The sequence below is a fragment of the Leopardus geoffroyi genome, chromosome C1 (genome assembly GCF_018350155.1).
Source record: "Leopardus geoffroyi isolate Oge1 chromosome C1, O.geoffroyi_Oge1_pat1.0, whole genome shotgun sequence".
NCBI classification, from domain to species: Eukaryota; Metazoa; Chordata; class Mammalia; order Carnivora; family Felidae; genus Leopardus; species Leopardus geoffroyi.
Window position 1 is genome coordinate 42,931,239 of NC_059328.1, and position 13,377 is coordinate 42,944,615.

The 13,377-nt window shown below is 53.3% G+C and overlaps 1 protein-coding gene across 7 annotated transcripts in view; it reads right to left on the reverse strand.

The window, feature by feature from the left end:
* SLC1A7 (solute carrier family 1 member 7) overlaps positions 1–13,377 on the reverse strand; it is a 45,741-nt gene that overhangs the window by 15,786 nt on the left and 16,578 nt on the right. For all 7 annotated transcript variants that reach the window (XM_045477430.1, XM_045477432.1, XM_045477431.1 and 4 more), the window contains one exon: positions 4,458–4,673. In XM_045477430.1, coding sequence (XP_045333386.1) covers positions 4,458–4,673 — 216 coding nt within the window. The remainder of the gene's footprint in view (positions 1–4,457; positions 4,674–13,377) is intronic.

The window sequence follows — 13,377 nt, forward strand, 5'->3', positions numbered from 1 at the left end:
AAACTAGGAACTTTCAAAAGTTGTAAGAGACCGAATGGAACTTACACCTCGTATGTACATTTCTTTACAATCTCCTTTAAAATTAGAATAGTTTAAAATGTGGGTTGTGGCAGGGTTACCTACCCAGTCTCTATTCTCTCCTTCCTTACCGGCAGGTGCCCTGGCATGTTACGGGACCAACAGGGCTTTGCTGTCAAACCTTGTCTCCCAGCCTCTCTCGCCAAAGGGGTGGCCAGTGAGAGGAAGTAGGAGTCATTGGGTGGTGCTTCCAGAAAACTCTTGAAAAGGAGCCTACTCAGCCAGGACCCTTTGGTCCTTTCCTCCAACTGTCTTCTTCCTGCTGGAACATGGACATACTACCTAGAGCTTCAGCAACCTTCTTGGACCATGGGACCCACTGATGATAAAAGCCAAGTGATAAATATGATAGGGGGAGCATGGGATCCTGATGACCATGAGCTGCCTACCACTGGACTATTGGGAGAAAACGAAAGCCTTTACCACAGTTAAGCCTCTGCTGCTTCAGGTTTCTCTTAACCAGCAGCCGACAGCAACTCTTGACTAATACATGTGCTCATACTAGTAATCAATGAACTTTTCCTGTAGTCTTTAATGAATTATACTTTTTGATTCCTGAAGAGGAAAATGTACAATATTTTCTTGTGGCTTTGAATACCCATGAGAAGTCTTCCCATTTGCCCCATGAGGCCTGGGCTTCTGGTGGCATAAATTCTGACGTAATGTGCTTGGGAGACATTAGTAGTCACGCCCATCAAGTATACACGGGCCCCAGCCTTCCTGCACATCACTTGGGGCAGGGCCACAGTCTGTGGCGCTTCTCCTTACTTACTCTTTCTAAGTCCCCACTGCGATGTTCTAAACTTGCCCTTAACCCCATGTCACCAACCCATGCCCCAAGGTGGGGATTGTTCCTTTGCAAGCACAGCCCCTGAGAACTTCATCCAATCCCTGAGAGGGTCACTGGGAGCTGTAAACGGAGCCAAGTCAGTAATTCATCTCTCTGGTGTTTTAATAAGATTGGAAAAAAAAGAAGGGGCCCAGCTCTGATTAGTGATCCTCTTGTTTGGGTTCTTTTCTGTGAGTTTGCACTGTGAGAAGATGTCAGTTTTCTGGAGCCCTGGGAAATGAATTCATGCCTTGGTGAGTCGTCTGGGGATGTGGCCTGTTGTGTTCCTCTGGAATCATCTTTGAGAGATGGAAGCATGTCTTGCCATCCCTGAGTTATGCTGTGTCCTTCTTTCACTGTTCAGGTGGCCCCTCCATCCTTCTGACTTCTCATCTGTCACACCTGTCCCCACTTCCCTGTTCCTTGCCCTGGCCATCCGTGTTCTCGGACAGTTATCAACCCCAGATAGCTACCTGCTCTGGGCCAGAGCAAGGGTGAGGGGACCCCTGGCCCCTCCTGATGTTCTCATTTTCGGCATGGCCTCCCAGAACATCAGAGCTAGGAAGGATCTCCAAGAGTGGCTCTCCAGTTCTTGTCTGTCTGTCCTAAAACGGAGGAGGACAGCCTGCTGCAAGGACTTGCATTTGCCCCCTCCCCAGCTCTCAGCACCACGTCTTCGCCCAGAGCAGGTGTTTCATAAAGGTGGGGCGGAAGTGACTGCACCCTAAACAGAGCATCCCCTTGCCTCCAGTCACATCCTGTCCACTCTGCCCTGCTCCAATCCATCCTTCCCAAACTCACCAGCTTCCTGTTTCTAAAGCCAACCCCTCAGCCTGGGTTCAAGGTCTTCAAGGTTGGGTTCTGCACCATCCTCCCAACCCCATCTCCCAGAACCCACCTCTGGAAGCTTGTGCTCATGCCCTGCAGCTTCCTCCCTGGTTTGTAGGCCTCTGTGTTTCAGAACTACTGAGTGAGAAGGGATCTTGAAAACCAATGGGGAAACTGGGGCCTGGAAGGACCACACAGTGACAAGACCTCACATCCCCAAGGTTCTGGTTTCCTGTCCCAGGAAGCATGTGACCTCTCTCTGCAGTCCCACTCTCTGACTAAGAAATGGCTCCAGTGAGGTCCAACCGCTCAGCTTTGCAAAACAACTTGCCTTGGGGTTGAGAGCAACTGGGGGAAAGCCTAAAACCAGAAGGATCAATTTTCACCACGTGAAAAGCAACCAAGAGCAGGAGCCACTCCTGGAACATTTGACTCTGACACGTGTGTCCAATCCAGAGCCCTCAGCCCCTGAGCAGGGGAGGCAGTGGTGGGGAGGGCGGGGCCTCCCCGAGCACCAACTCCTTCCACCACAAGGAAAGGCTGTTTCAAATCATAGAATCCAAGAAAGGATGAATCATAGCTGCTAAATCTTAGAAATAATGGATCTTAGAAATGAAGCTTCTCGAAATTCTTCTTCCCTTGGTTTCTAGGACATCTGTTCTCCTGGTGTGGTTCCCCTCCCGTCCCTCTGCTTGCTCCTGCTCTATCAGCCCTACACAAACCTCTAATGTGGGTCAAGGCTCGCCCTGGGCCTCTGAGCCACACACTTGGCACTTCCTCCCTGTACCAGTGTGTCTCCTCACGGCTTAGACCCCAGCCCCACTGGCAACCCTGTGTCCTATGTCTGTATTCAGCAAGCACTGAGCACCTCCTCTGCGCTGTTCTAGGCTCCAGGATACAGCAGGGAACAGATTTTTGTAAAGATCTAGCCCTCGTGGAACATATTTTATTCCAGTGAGGGAGTCACAAGGAGAACTAGAAAAAGTACACAGACAGGATAATGTCAGGTAGTAATAAAGGCTATGCTGAGAACAGACCATAGGGAAGCAGAGAGAAAGCAGGGTGACGAGGTTGGATACTCTGATGAGAGGTGATAGTGGTCTGGGAGATGGCGAGAGTGACAGAGGAGGACAGAAGGGACAAGGTTTGGAGTTTTGAAGGTAGAGCTGACAGAATTTGCCAACAAACTGGATGCAGGATATGAGAAAATGAGAGTCGGTGGCCCAGTCTCCCAACCTCCGTCTCCCACTCAGACTCTCCCAAAGACTCAGATCCAGCAGCCAACCATCCGCTGACATCTTCCCCAGGAAGTCCACACCCGCTCTGCCATTGTCCTGTGACTCGGTGAGCACACCGCCATCCAGCTGGGTGTTCAGGCCAGAGGCCCCAGTGCCCTCACAATCAGCACCGCCCACCTCCTCCACCCCCTCCTCCCTCCTGCTCGTGCCTCCCTCCTGTCTCCTGCTGGTTTTACTGTCTGAGCAATCCTCAGTCTGCGGTCTCCCCGTGCCCATGGCCACCACCCTGGCCCCATCCCTGCCTGTCTTCCCTTCCATCTCCTGCCCCCCTCCACCTCCACTCTACAGCCAGAGGGAGCCTTCCGGATCGTGCCACTTCCGTTTTTCAAGCCCATTTCCTGTGGCCTTTAGGACGAAACACAAGTTTCGGCCTGGGTCACAATATCCTTCACAATGATGTCCACTCCCCTTTCCCCTGGTGCCCCAGCCACGCTGAGTGGGTGAGGATTTTTCCCTGCACTTTCCCTCTCTGCTCAGGACCTTTGCACAGTTGTTTCCTTAACCCGGCGTGGGCTCCTGGCTCCCCTGCCTTCCCTCTCATCCCACCCTTTACCTGGGGCACCTTTGCCGCCTCTGAGTCTGCTCTCTGCACTCACCCGCAGCCTGTGCTTCCCTCACCACAGCCCCCACCCCCATGTTGTCCCTGTCTGTTCGTGGGCCTTTCCCTCCTCCGGGGCTAGGGCCAGGCTTGAGTGCCCGGTCCAGGGTGGCCACTGGCAAGAGAGTGAATGAGTGATGGAGAGGAGACTTCCATATGGAGTCTTGGGAAAGGGTGGGGATCAGATGTGGATGCATCTCTGGGTTTACAAAGCTTTCCTGGGAGGAGGGCTCAGTCCCTGGAACAGACGGTGAACAGCATCTGCGTGGTTCAGGCAGAGCACCATGGGGCAAATATCACTGCCCTTGGAGTTAGGCCCACATTGAATCCTGGCTCCAAGACCTGCCTGCTGGATGTCCCTGGAAAAGTCACGTCCTCTCTTTGAGCCTCACTCCCTCATCTGTGAGACGAGGACCGATAAGGAAAAGGCAGGGGGGGCGTGGCCACTGGGGAGGCTGGGTGCACACAAGCAAGCTCGGTCAGTCAGCAAACACCTGCTAATGCCTGCTCCGTGCCAGGCTGCCCACTGGGGCTGGGATCCCAGGTAGCTGACCCCTGTTTTGCCCTTGAGGTGCTCCCAGTCTCTTGGAGGCAGACAGGGCAGTGTGACCCCAGTGGGTGGCATAGGGGCTGAGGGAACAGAGACACTGTTTGCGTGGCCTCCGTGGTGGCTTCTCGTTACCACAGTCCTCAAGAGCAGACCTTGAGCACCTCTCTCCCCATGCCCTAGCCTGCCTCTGGTAGACATGTGGGGCCAGGCTTGTGGAGCCGGTGACCCCAGCCCAGGCATGGCGTCCCCAAGTAGGGTATCAGTGGCAAGAATTACCGGATAAGGTCCAGCAGGGCGTCGGCCGAGCTCATGATGGGCTTCCCGCTCTGCTCTGTCGTCTCCTTCTGGGCCGCACCCCCCGGGTGGATGATAGAGACCATGATGATGCCCACGATGACTGCCACGAAGGTGGTCCACAGGTAGTATGCCACAGTGAGGATGCCCAGGCGGCTGGAGGTCTTGGCATCCAGGGAGGCGAGGCCAGACATCAAGCTGCGAGAGCAACATGGGTCAGGGTCTGAGGGCTGGGGGGGGACGGGCACTCAGGTGTACCCACTCACACCCCCTCCTGGCTCTGCCCAGCACCCTCAGAGTGCTGGAGGGATCATGCAGGCATGGGGGACCCCCTAGCCATCCAGTCCTATGGCCCCTCCATCCTGGTTTTTTGCTCTGCTCTCTGGCCCACACCTAGAGTCACCAGCCACAGACTTTCACACCTCCAGGCCCTTGCCAGCATGTTTCCTTTGGCCGGTGTCCTATCACCAGATTCCTCCACTTCCTGAAGTGCTACTCACCGGATAAGACCAAGCTCAATGTCACGTCTCTGGCGACATCTTCTTGGACTCCCTGCCTCTCCCCCAGAGTTAGGAGCTCATGGCCTCTGTCATGACCCTGGTTGTCACTGTCTACCTGTCTCTCTCATCAGGCTGAGGACACGAGAGAAGAGGGGCAGGTCTGACTTCTCTCTGGGTCCCCAGTGCCTGCACAGAATGAGCTCTGGGCACAGGTGGTTGCTGCAGCCTTGCTGAATGAACTCACGAAGGAGAGTGAGTTAGAGCCTTGGGCTGAGTCCCCACCCTGGCTCTGCCAACCGGCTGTGTGACATCTTTGGGCCTCAGGATCCCATCTCTAAAGTGGGGCCATGGTTTCTCCGAGATGTGCCACCCTGTGGCCATCCGGGTTACCCGCTGGGCCCAGATTCCCCTTCGTCACTGTGGGAGGCTGTGTTGAGGGCCCTTGTGGGTCTCCCCTCAGCTCCTCCCCACCCTTGCCTGCCTGGCCCTGGGCTCTCTGCCTGCCATCCAGGGCAGTTGGCGGGGTGGGGCAGAGAGATTAGTTAAGGAGATGCTTGTGCTTTGCTTTGCTGCCAAAAGGATTTTTCCCCAAAGCCCTTTCATTCTTTCAGATAAAGGACGTATTTGTCTGGTTTCAATCATGTAAACAAGAGTGGATAATCCCTCCCCATCCCACTCCTCTTATCATTAGACTACTTGCAGGCAGCATCCAGGGTCAAGTTGAACCTCTCCCCACCTCAGGCTGTAGCTGCTTCCTTGAGTGCCCAGCTCTTCCCCGCTCTCTGTAGCAAAAGCTCGTTCTTCTGTTAAGATACAGTCGAAGGCTCCTCCAGGAAGCTTTCCCTGATGACCAGCTGGAGCAAAGGCTCCTTCCCTGGGCTCCCCCAGGCCCTGTGCTGGCCTCTGCCCCAGCCCCCACCTCACTGAGTTGCTGTTTACTGAAAGTGCCTCCAGCACTGGGCCCGGGTCTGACTCAATGTGGGGTCCACAGAGCCAGGCACGGGGCCCGGCCATAGTGAGCTTGGTAGCAGCTTGCTGAATGAAGGAGGGAATAAATAATGAATCAATGAATGAATGTTTATAATCTCTGTTCATCCCTTGTCAACCAGTATGCCGTATGTTAGTGATGGGCTTAGGGTGGGTCTCGGACATAAATCCCAAAGGGCTCGTAACGGGATTGTGCGGGCAAGGGACATGGGAGGTTGTTCTGCAATTATTATCCATGGGAGCCATTATCCCTAGGCTGGAGCCAACACATAGGCACAGGGCCAAGCAGTCCTTTGACCACAACAGAATCCCCCCAGCCAAGTCCACAGGGAAGCCGTGGCCCTGAGGGGGAGACCTGCCCGAGGTCACACAGAACACTAGTGGCCAGCTGGACCAGAACTCAGGCCGCAGCTCCAGGCCTGTCCTCTTTCCTTCATGTATTTATTCAAACCTTTAGCACATGTCCACTCTGTGCCATGCCCTGTGTTCACAGAAAGAAATCAGAATCGCTCCCCAACCTCAAGTTGCTCCTGGTATCGGGGGGCAGGGTAGGGTCAGGAAGGAGACAGGTGGGGACACAGGCACAAGCGGACTCAAGGAACCAGGAGACAGGGTGGCTGTATTAGTAGCATAAGCAAGGGGACAAGGACATACTGTCTTTATTCAGAGGAGGGAGGGATCACTTCTAGCTAGGAGAGTCAGGAAGGGCTTCCTGGAGGAGGGAACATCTGAGTTGGTTCTTGTGAGGAAGAGGAAGATTTGAAGATGGGGCCGATATCGCGGGCAGTGAGACAGCAGAAGCCAAGAGGGAGGCTGCCAAGGGTGGGCACACTGGGCTGTTTAGTGTGGTCAGAGCTCAGGTCACATTAGAGGCATGGTGAGATGGGGGACACACAGATAAGGCTGTGCTCAGGAGTGGGGGTGGCCTTGAGTGCCAGGCCAAGGGGGACAGGAGGGAGTACAGCTCATCCAGCAGAATTTCCTGGCTGCAGGACACTAAAGTGGTATTTGTAAGAGCAAACAGCTGGGACTAACCCAAGAAATCATCAGTGCAGAATTAGATTAAAAGTTACAGCATATCCATGCAATGGAGTTCTAAGCAGCCATTAGAGGTGATGGTGGCAATGGAAAGATGTTCCTACTTGATGTTAAGTGAAGGGCGCCTGCAGGGCGCAGAGCCTCCTGTGACCGAGATCCCGTTCCAGAAGGTACAGTCCAGATACGGACATCCTTGAAGGATTGTGCAGGACAGGGGCGTACATGACAACCGGATTTCAGAAAGGAGCAAAGGGCCCCTGAGAAGGCCACCCTCAGGAAGAAGAGGTCTAACTCAGGGGTGGTGCCAACTCGGGGACAGACCAGGATGTGGGAAGGGAGGGGGTGTGGGTTCTACATAGAGCAAGAGGGGACCTGACGCAGGCGCTCTGGAAAGGAGAGGGCTGATGGATAAAATGGAAAGGATTCCGACACCTGGGACCCCAGTCAGTTCCCCTCTGGAACCTCTAAACTGGGAAGGGTTCTTCTCCGGGCTGAAGAGAGAGGTGAGCCATGGAGAGGGGAGCTCGCGGGGAGGAAACTGCTGGCAGCAGCCGACAGAACAGCCAGGCTGGTGCGGGCAGCGCAGGGTGACCGCAGGTTAGCGGAGGGCAAGAAGGTCGGGAGGTTAAGTGTGAGGAAAGAAAGCCCTGGACTCCGCGTGTGGCAATGGCCACTGCAGGGACTCACGGTAACGAGAAAGGAGGTTCAAGCTGTTAAAGTGACTTTTCCATAAACAAACAAATGATAAATAATACATAAAGTGACCTTTCTGAGAACCTACAGGCTGGGGTATGGAGGCTTTGTGAGGACTCACATGGATATGCACAGAAGAAAACTCTAGAGAGTTTAACAGTAACTATCTTTGGGTGGTGGGATTATGGGTGATTTTCATTTCGTTTTACTGTTTATTCACATTCTCTATTCTTTCCAGAATGAGCATGGCTTGCTTGTGTGAGGGAAAACACAATCCCTTGAGTAGCCGGCAGCCACAGAAACCATAAATTGTCTGGAGCTTAACTGTCTGCAAACACTGGAACATCCACCTCACTTGATCTTAAAAAATATTCTAACTCAGCGTTGCCCTATAGAATCACAATGTAGGCCACAATTTTTTAAAATTTTAAATTTCCTAGTAGTCACATTTTTATTTTTTAATTTTTTTAATGTTTTTTTTTTTTTTTTTTTTGAGAGAGAGAGAGAGAGAGAGAGAGAGCGCAAGCAGGGGAAGGGCAGAGAGAAAGGGAGACACAGAATGTGAAGCAGGCTCCAGGCTCCGAGCTGTCAGCACAGAGCCCGATGCGGGGCTCGAACTCACGAACTGTGAGATCATGACCTGAGCCAAAGTCAGATGCTTAAGTGATTGAGCCACCCAGGCACCCCAAAAATTTTTTAAACTGAAAAAAAAGGTGAAATTCATTTTTTGTGAAATTGATTTTAATAATTTAGCTTTATTTAACCCAGTATATCCAAAATATTACCATTTCAATGTGTAATCAATATAACAATTTCTACACTGCTTCAGGTTTAAAATTTTTAATTTAAAGTAATTTTTTTAAAAAGTTAAGTTCCTCAGTTGTAGTAGCTGCATTCCAGGGGTTCCATAACTACTTATGACAAGTGGCTACCTTATTGGACTGCACAGTTTGAGTTACAGAGAAGGGAAATAAAACTCAGGGAGGTGGAGATAATTGGCCAAGCCACCCAGCTGGTAAGCTGTAGAGTCAGGCGTGGAACAGGGGTTTCTGATTCAGAACGCTGTGGGGCTTCCTTCACTCTCATTGCCTCTCCACGGGACAGACTTGGTTTAACTCCTGGGGAAGAAAAGCGTCTTCTAGTTTTGGCTGACCATGATTTTAATGTGATACAGTCCATGTAATGCGTCTGTAGTTCAACTCTCAGTGTTGACGACTTGTCCCATGGTAGATTTGTGGTGGTGAGCTTCCCATCTTTGGAAGTATCCAAGTGGAGCTTGGATGGCCACCTGTTTGGATGCTAGATCGAGGCTTCTAGACTGAGTGGGAGGTTCCTCATGAGGCTCCAATGTCCTTTTTGGCTCTGTAATTTACAGGGAGGGGAGAATAGGTAACCTTACCTCACCTACTCCCAGCCTGGCTGGGTACTCCGTGGAGCATGATCCCTGCAGGCCCTGGGGAAGAGCCTCACGGAGCCGAGAGGTCTGGGATTCCCTCTCGAGCCATCTGGCCACCACCCAGAGCCCAGGGATTGTGGATCAAGAGATTACACTGATTGGGAAGCAGGCTGGGCTCAAGGGCCCAGCCTGTTTCAATCTGGTAACTGCTTCACTTGCAGGGGTGGGGGAAGGGAGGAAGCAGCTGCCAGGCTCCTTACTGAGGAAGCAAAAGGCTGTTTACTGACCCTCATTTGGTTGCAACGCCAACTGCTAAGGTAGGTATCGTGACCCCTCTTGCCACCAGGAGGCACCCACTGCTGCCCGTGCCCCGCACTGTGGACAGTGGACAGACTACCTGGACTGCTGGGGGCGGGGGACGGCCTCCCCGCTTGAAGTCCTTGGTGGCTCCCCACTGCCCTCAGAACTGTGCACACTCCTTCACGCCTTGGGTCCAGTGTGGCCTGACTTAGTCTCGTGCTCCTCACCTGTGCGCTCTGGCCACCCTGGCCTCCTGCTGCTCCCTGAAGCACCTTTGCATGGTTATTCCTTCAGCCTGGAACTCTCTATGCCTCCTTTTCCACCCCACACACATTTCCCCAACCTGATACATTTCCACCTGCCTTTCCACAGTCAGCCTAGATGTCACTTCCTCTGGGAAGACATCCTTGAGGGGTCACCTCACTCTCTGCGCCAGGGAACCCCGTGCTTCCCAGTTTGTTACGGGGCACTTTGCTGGTATGCTCACCTCTGACTCTCCAGGGCCCAACCAACAATCCAGCATACAACAGGCTGGCAGGGAATGAGTGCTAGAGAAGCAGTGAGGAACCCAGTCCCCTTGCCCCTGCCCCTCCCACACTCCTTTCCTGTCCCCTCCTACTGCTATTCATCTTTCCAGTCTCCACTCGGGCACCACCTCTCTGAAGGGCCCCTTGAGCCCACCTGGGTAGGCTAGGCAGCTCCTGTATGCTCCCACATTTATCCCTCAATAGCCGGGAGCCTTTGTCAAGTTTCTGAGCCTCTGGGTGCCTCAGTTTCCACTGGAGAATAAAATGGAGGTACATGATGGTTCGTTGTGAGGGTAAATCTAGGTTTAGAACAGTGCCTGGTACATAATAAATATTCAATACATTGCAATTAGCATTTGCTCTACAATGTCATTGTCTCTTAAGTGACGGCCTGCTCCAGCAGACTGTGAGCTCCTCCAGGGAAGGTTTGAATCTGGCTCAGTTCCAGGTCCTCAAAGCCCAGGACCTGGCTTAGCCTGGGTGCAGCTTTGCTGATGTGTGTGATGTCAAACCAGGGTGCAATTCTAGACGAGACTATTAAAAGGACACCTTAGGTCTGATGACCATAAGCATCCATTGTGGGTTCCCAGCTTTGGTCCTCTTGCCAGCTTTAGGGGATGCCTCTGGCACTGTGTGTCTGTGTGATGTCAAGGCAGTTGGCACCAGAACTTTTGGGAACAGATGGGAGCTTTTGGGAGTGATTGTCTGAGGCAATGCCCTCTCCTGAGTGAAGAGAATCTGAGAGGGTCCCTGGAGGTGTGCTTCAGGGCTGTTCCCTCTGCCTCTCCTTCCTGGTCATTTTTATCAATGGCTTGGCCAAGGCCACTGACAGCATGTGGATCAGATTTGTAGACGACAGCTAATGTGTTGGATGAGGGAGTTGGGACTAAGCAGACCCCAGCCGGCTGGGACCATGGGCCAAGTCTGACATGATAAAACTGAGCACGGACACGTGTTGGGCCAGACCTGGCTTCCACAGCTGGGAGAGCACAAACTCTGGGCGGGATTTGGGGGTGGGGGTTGTGGGGGGTGCTGAGCCGCAGCAGCAGCAAGCGGGGAGGGGACTTTGGGGTGTGTTTGCTGCTAGCTTGCTGAGTCAGCTGGGGAACAGGGCTGCCGAAGGGCTGGTGGGCCTCTGGCTGTGGGGTCAGAAGCCTGGGGAGCTTGTCGAGAGGTCATGGACTTGCCCTGAGGTGGAGACCCACTGGGAAAAGGACAGGGGAGGGAGGTGTGTGTTACAGCTGGGGTAGGTGGCATTGACAGAGATGCAGGCCTGGGGAAGCAGCTGAGGGGGCAGGGGCTGTGGGGGGGAATGCTGGGACTGGTGAGGAGAGCTATAGGGAAGGAGATTTCAGCTCAGCACTAGGAATAACTTTCTGCCCTGGAATGGACCACCTTGAGAAGTAGTGAACTCCCAGTCACCGGAGGTGTACAAGCAACTTGCTAAGGCCACCCAATAAGTAGACAAAAACCCTGGTCCACTAGTATGACAACATCCATAGTCACAACAGCCTGGCCCTAGGATGTCAGAGACAGGAAGCCCCATGGCCGAGTCCTTGGGCTCTGGCCTCAGCTGACCCAGTCATGGAGGCTCCCCCAAACAGGCCCCAGGATGCAGCTGCAGGGAGCCTATCAGAAAGGCAGCTGGAAGGAGGCATCTGGGGGTCCATGACAATCCCTTCAGCCCTTCCAAGCATCATGCGTTGCTGTTCCCCGCACCCCCCCCGCCCCAGAGCAGATGACAGGCCCAGCAGCTGACAGCAAGTGCCACGTTAGCACCGCGTTACTCTTCCCAGATGGCTCTGCCACACCCTCACCCTCAAGCCAACTCCTTCTACGACCTGAGGCAGGGTGCCCAGACTCCCACTTGGCTAAAGATGGGATCATCTGGACCTGGTACCCCCTACCAAGGGCACAAATTTCTCTACTGCCTCTGCCTGCACATTTCCAAGGACAGAGAACCCACTACCTTCTGTCAGCTCCTCCATATGGGCTAGCTATGCTTATTAGAAAGTCCTTCTTGGGGCGCCTGGGTGGCGCAGTCGGTTAAGCGTCCGACTTCAGCCAGGTCACGATCTCGCGGTCCGTGAGTTCGAGCCCCGCGTCGGGCTCTGGGCTGATGGCTCAGAGCCTGGAGCCTGTTTCTGATTCTGTGTCTCCCTCTCTCTCTGCCCCTGCCCCGTTCATGCTCTGTCTCTCTCTGTCCCAAAAACAAATAAACGGGTTTGAAAAAAAAATAAATTTAAAAAAAAAAAAAAAAAAAAAAAGAAAGTCCTTCCTGGTGCCAGAATGAAATCCACCTCCAGGGAAGAGAATTCCCCATTCTGGGCCCAGCTCTGTCCTCTGGAGCTACACACACCAAAGTTCTTTGGTTCCATTTTAGATGCTGTGAGCTTGGAGTGCAGAAGTGGGGTGGGAAAAGGACAAGGGACCGGAGGGGGGCAGGCACAGAGCCAGGCATGGGTCTGTGTCTAGTGGGACACTGCTGTCTTGTCATCCCCAACTGCCCTCTGAAGTTCCCTCCTTCCCAGGCCCCTGGGCACCAGGACAATGCTTAACTGGGGCTTGAAAATAACATGCTCACAGATAATGTGCAAGTAACAAGCTTCAACCGAATCAAAAGTAAAAGCTGGAGGAGCTAAAGCTGCAGCCCTCAGAGCTCACGGTCTGACCATTGGCCATTCTCAACCACTTGAGGAAGGCTGTATTCCCAAGTGTAATAAGGGTCAAGTCCAGTTCCTGATTCTATGAGAGCTGAACTTCTACCCCTTTCTTCCCACTAGGCAAAGAATATCAGGTGTGAGGGAGCCAGAGTGCTCCTGTGGAGGATGACTATTCTGCTCTACCATTAGGAACAACTTCCTTGGGATGCCTGGTTATAACCGGTGCCCCCGTGCCATGGTAAGGAGCCCCACTCCAGAGGAAGGAACAACCACCCCACACCGCAGAGTAAGGGAAAATAGGTCTCCTGCCTCCTCTCCCTCCACCAGGGGGGCTTCTGGTGTCTACCCACCGAGGACTCAGGCTGGGCAGCCCAAATGAGGCTTTCTCCACGTCGAATGAGACCCTCCAGTGCGATGGTTCTCCACAAAGAAGGATAGTGGGAGCTTTTCAAAACCTCCCGCACATCCCCAGACTCTAATATGTTCCCAGCCTGCCCCATGTTGAAAACTTTCTCTGGGTGTTCTGGTTCCCAGAAATGAATGAGGTGAGTTTCTGGTCCTCAAGGAACTCCATCCAGTTGGTGGAAAGACCTTCATCTGGACAACACAGAACCCTGGGTCATGGCTATGATTGGCAGGGGCCAGACGCAGGATCTGGCCCAGCCTGGGAATCCAGGCTTCCCAGAGGAGGTGGCTGCTGAATGGATCCTTGCAGGATGAGTAGGAATTCTTTACCATGAGGGGGAAAGACAAGAGAGTCTGCGATGGGTGATAAAATTGGGGAGGTTTTTGGAGTCA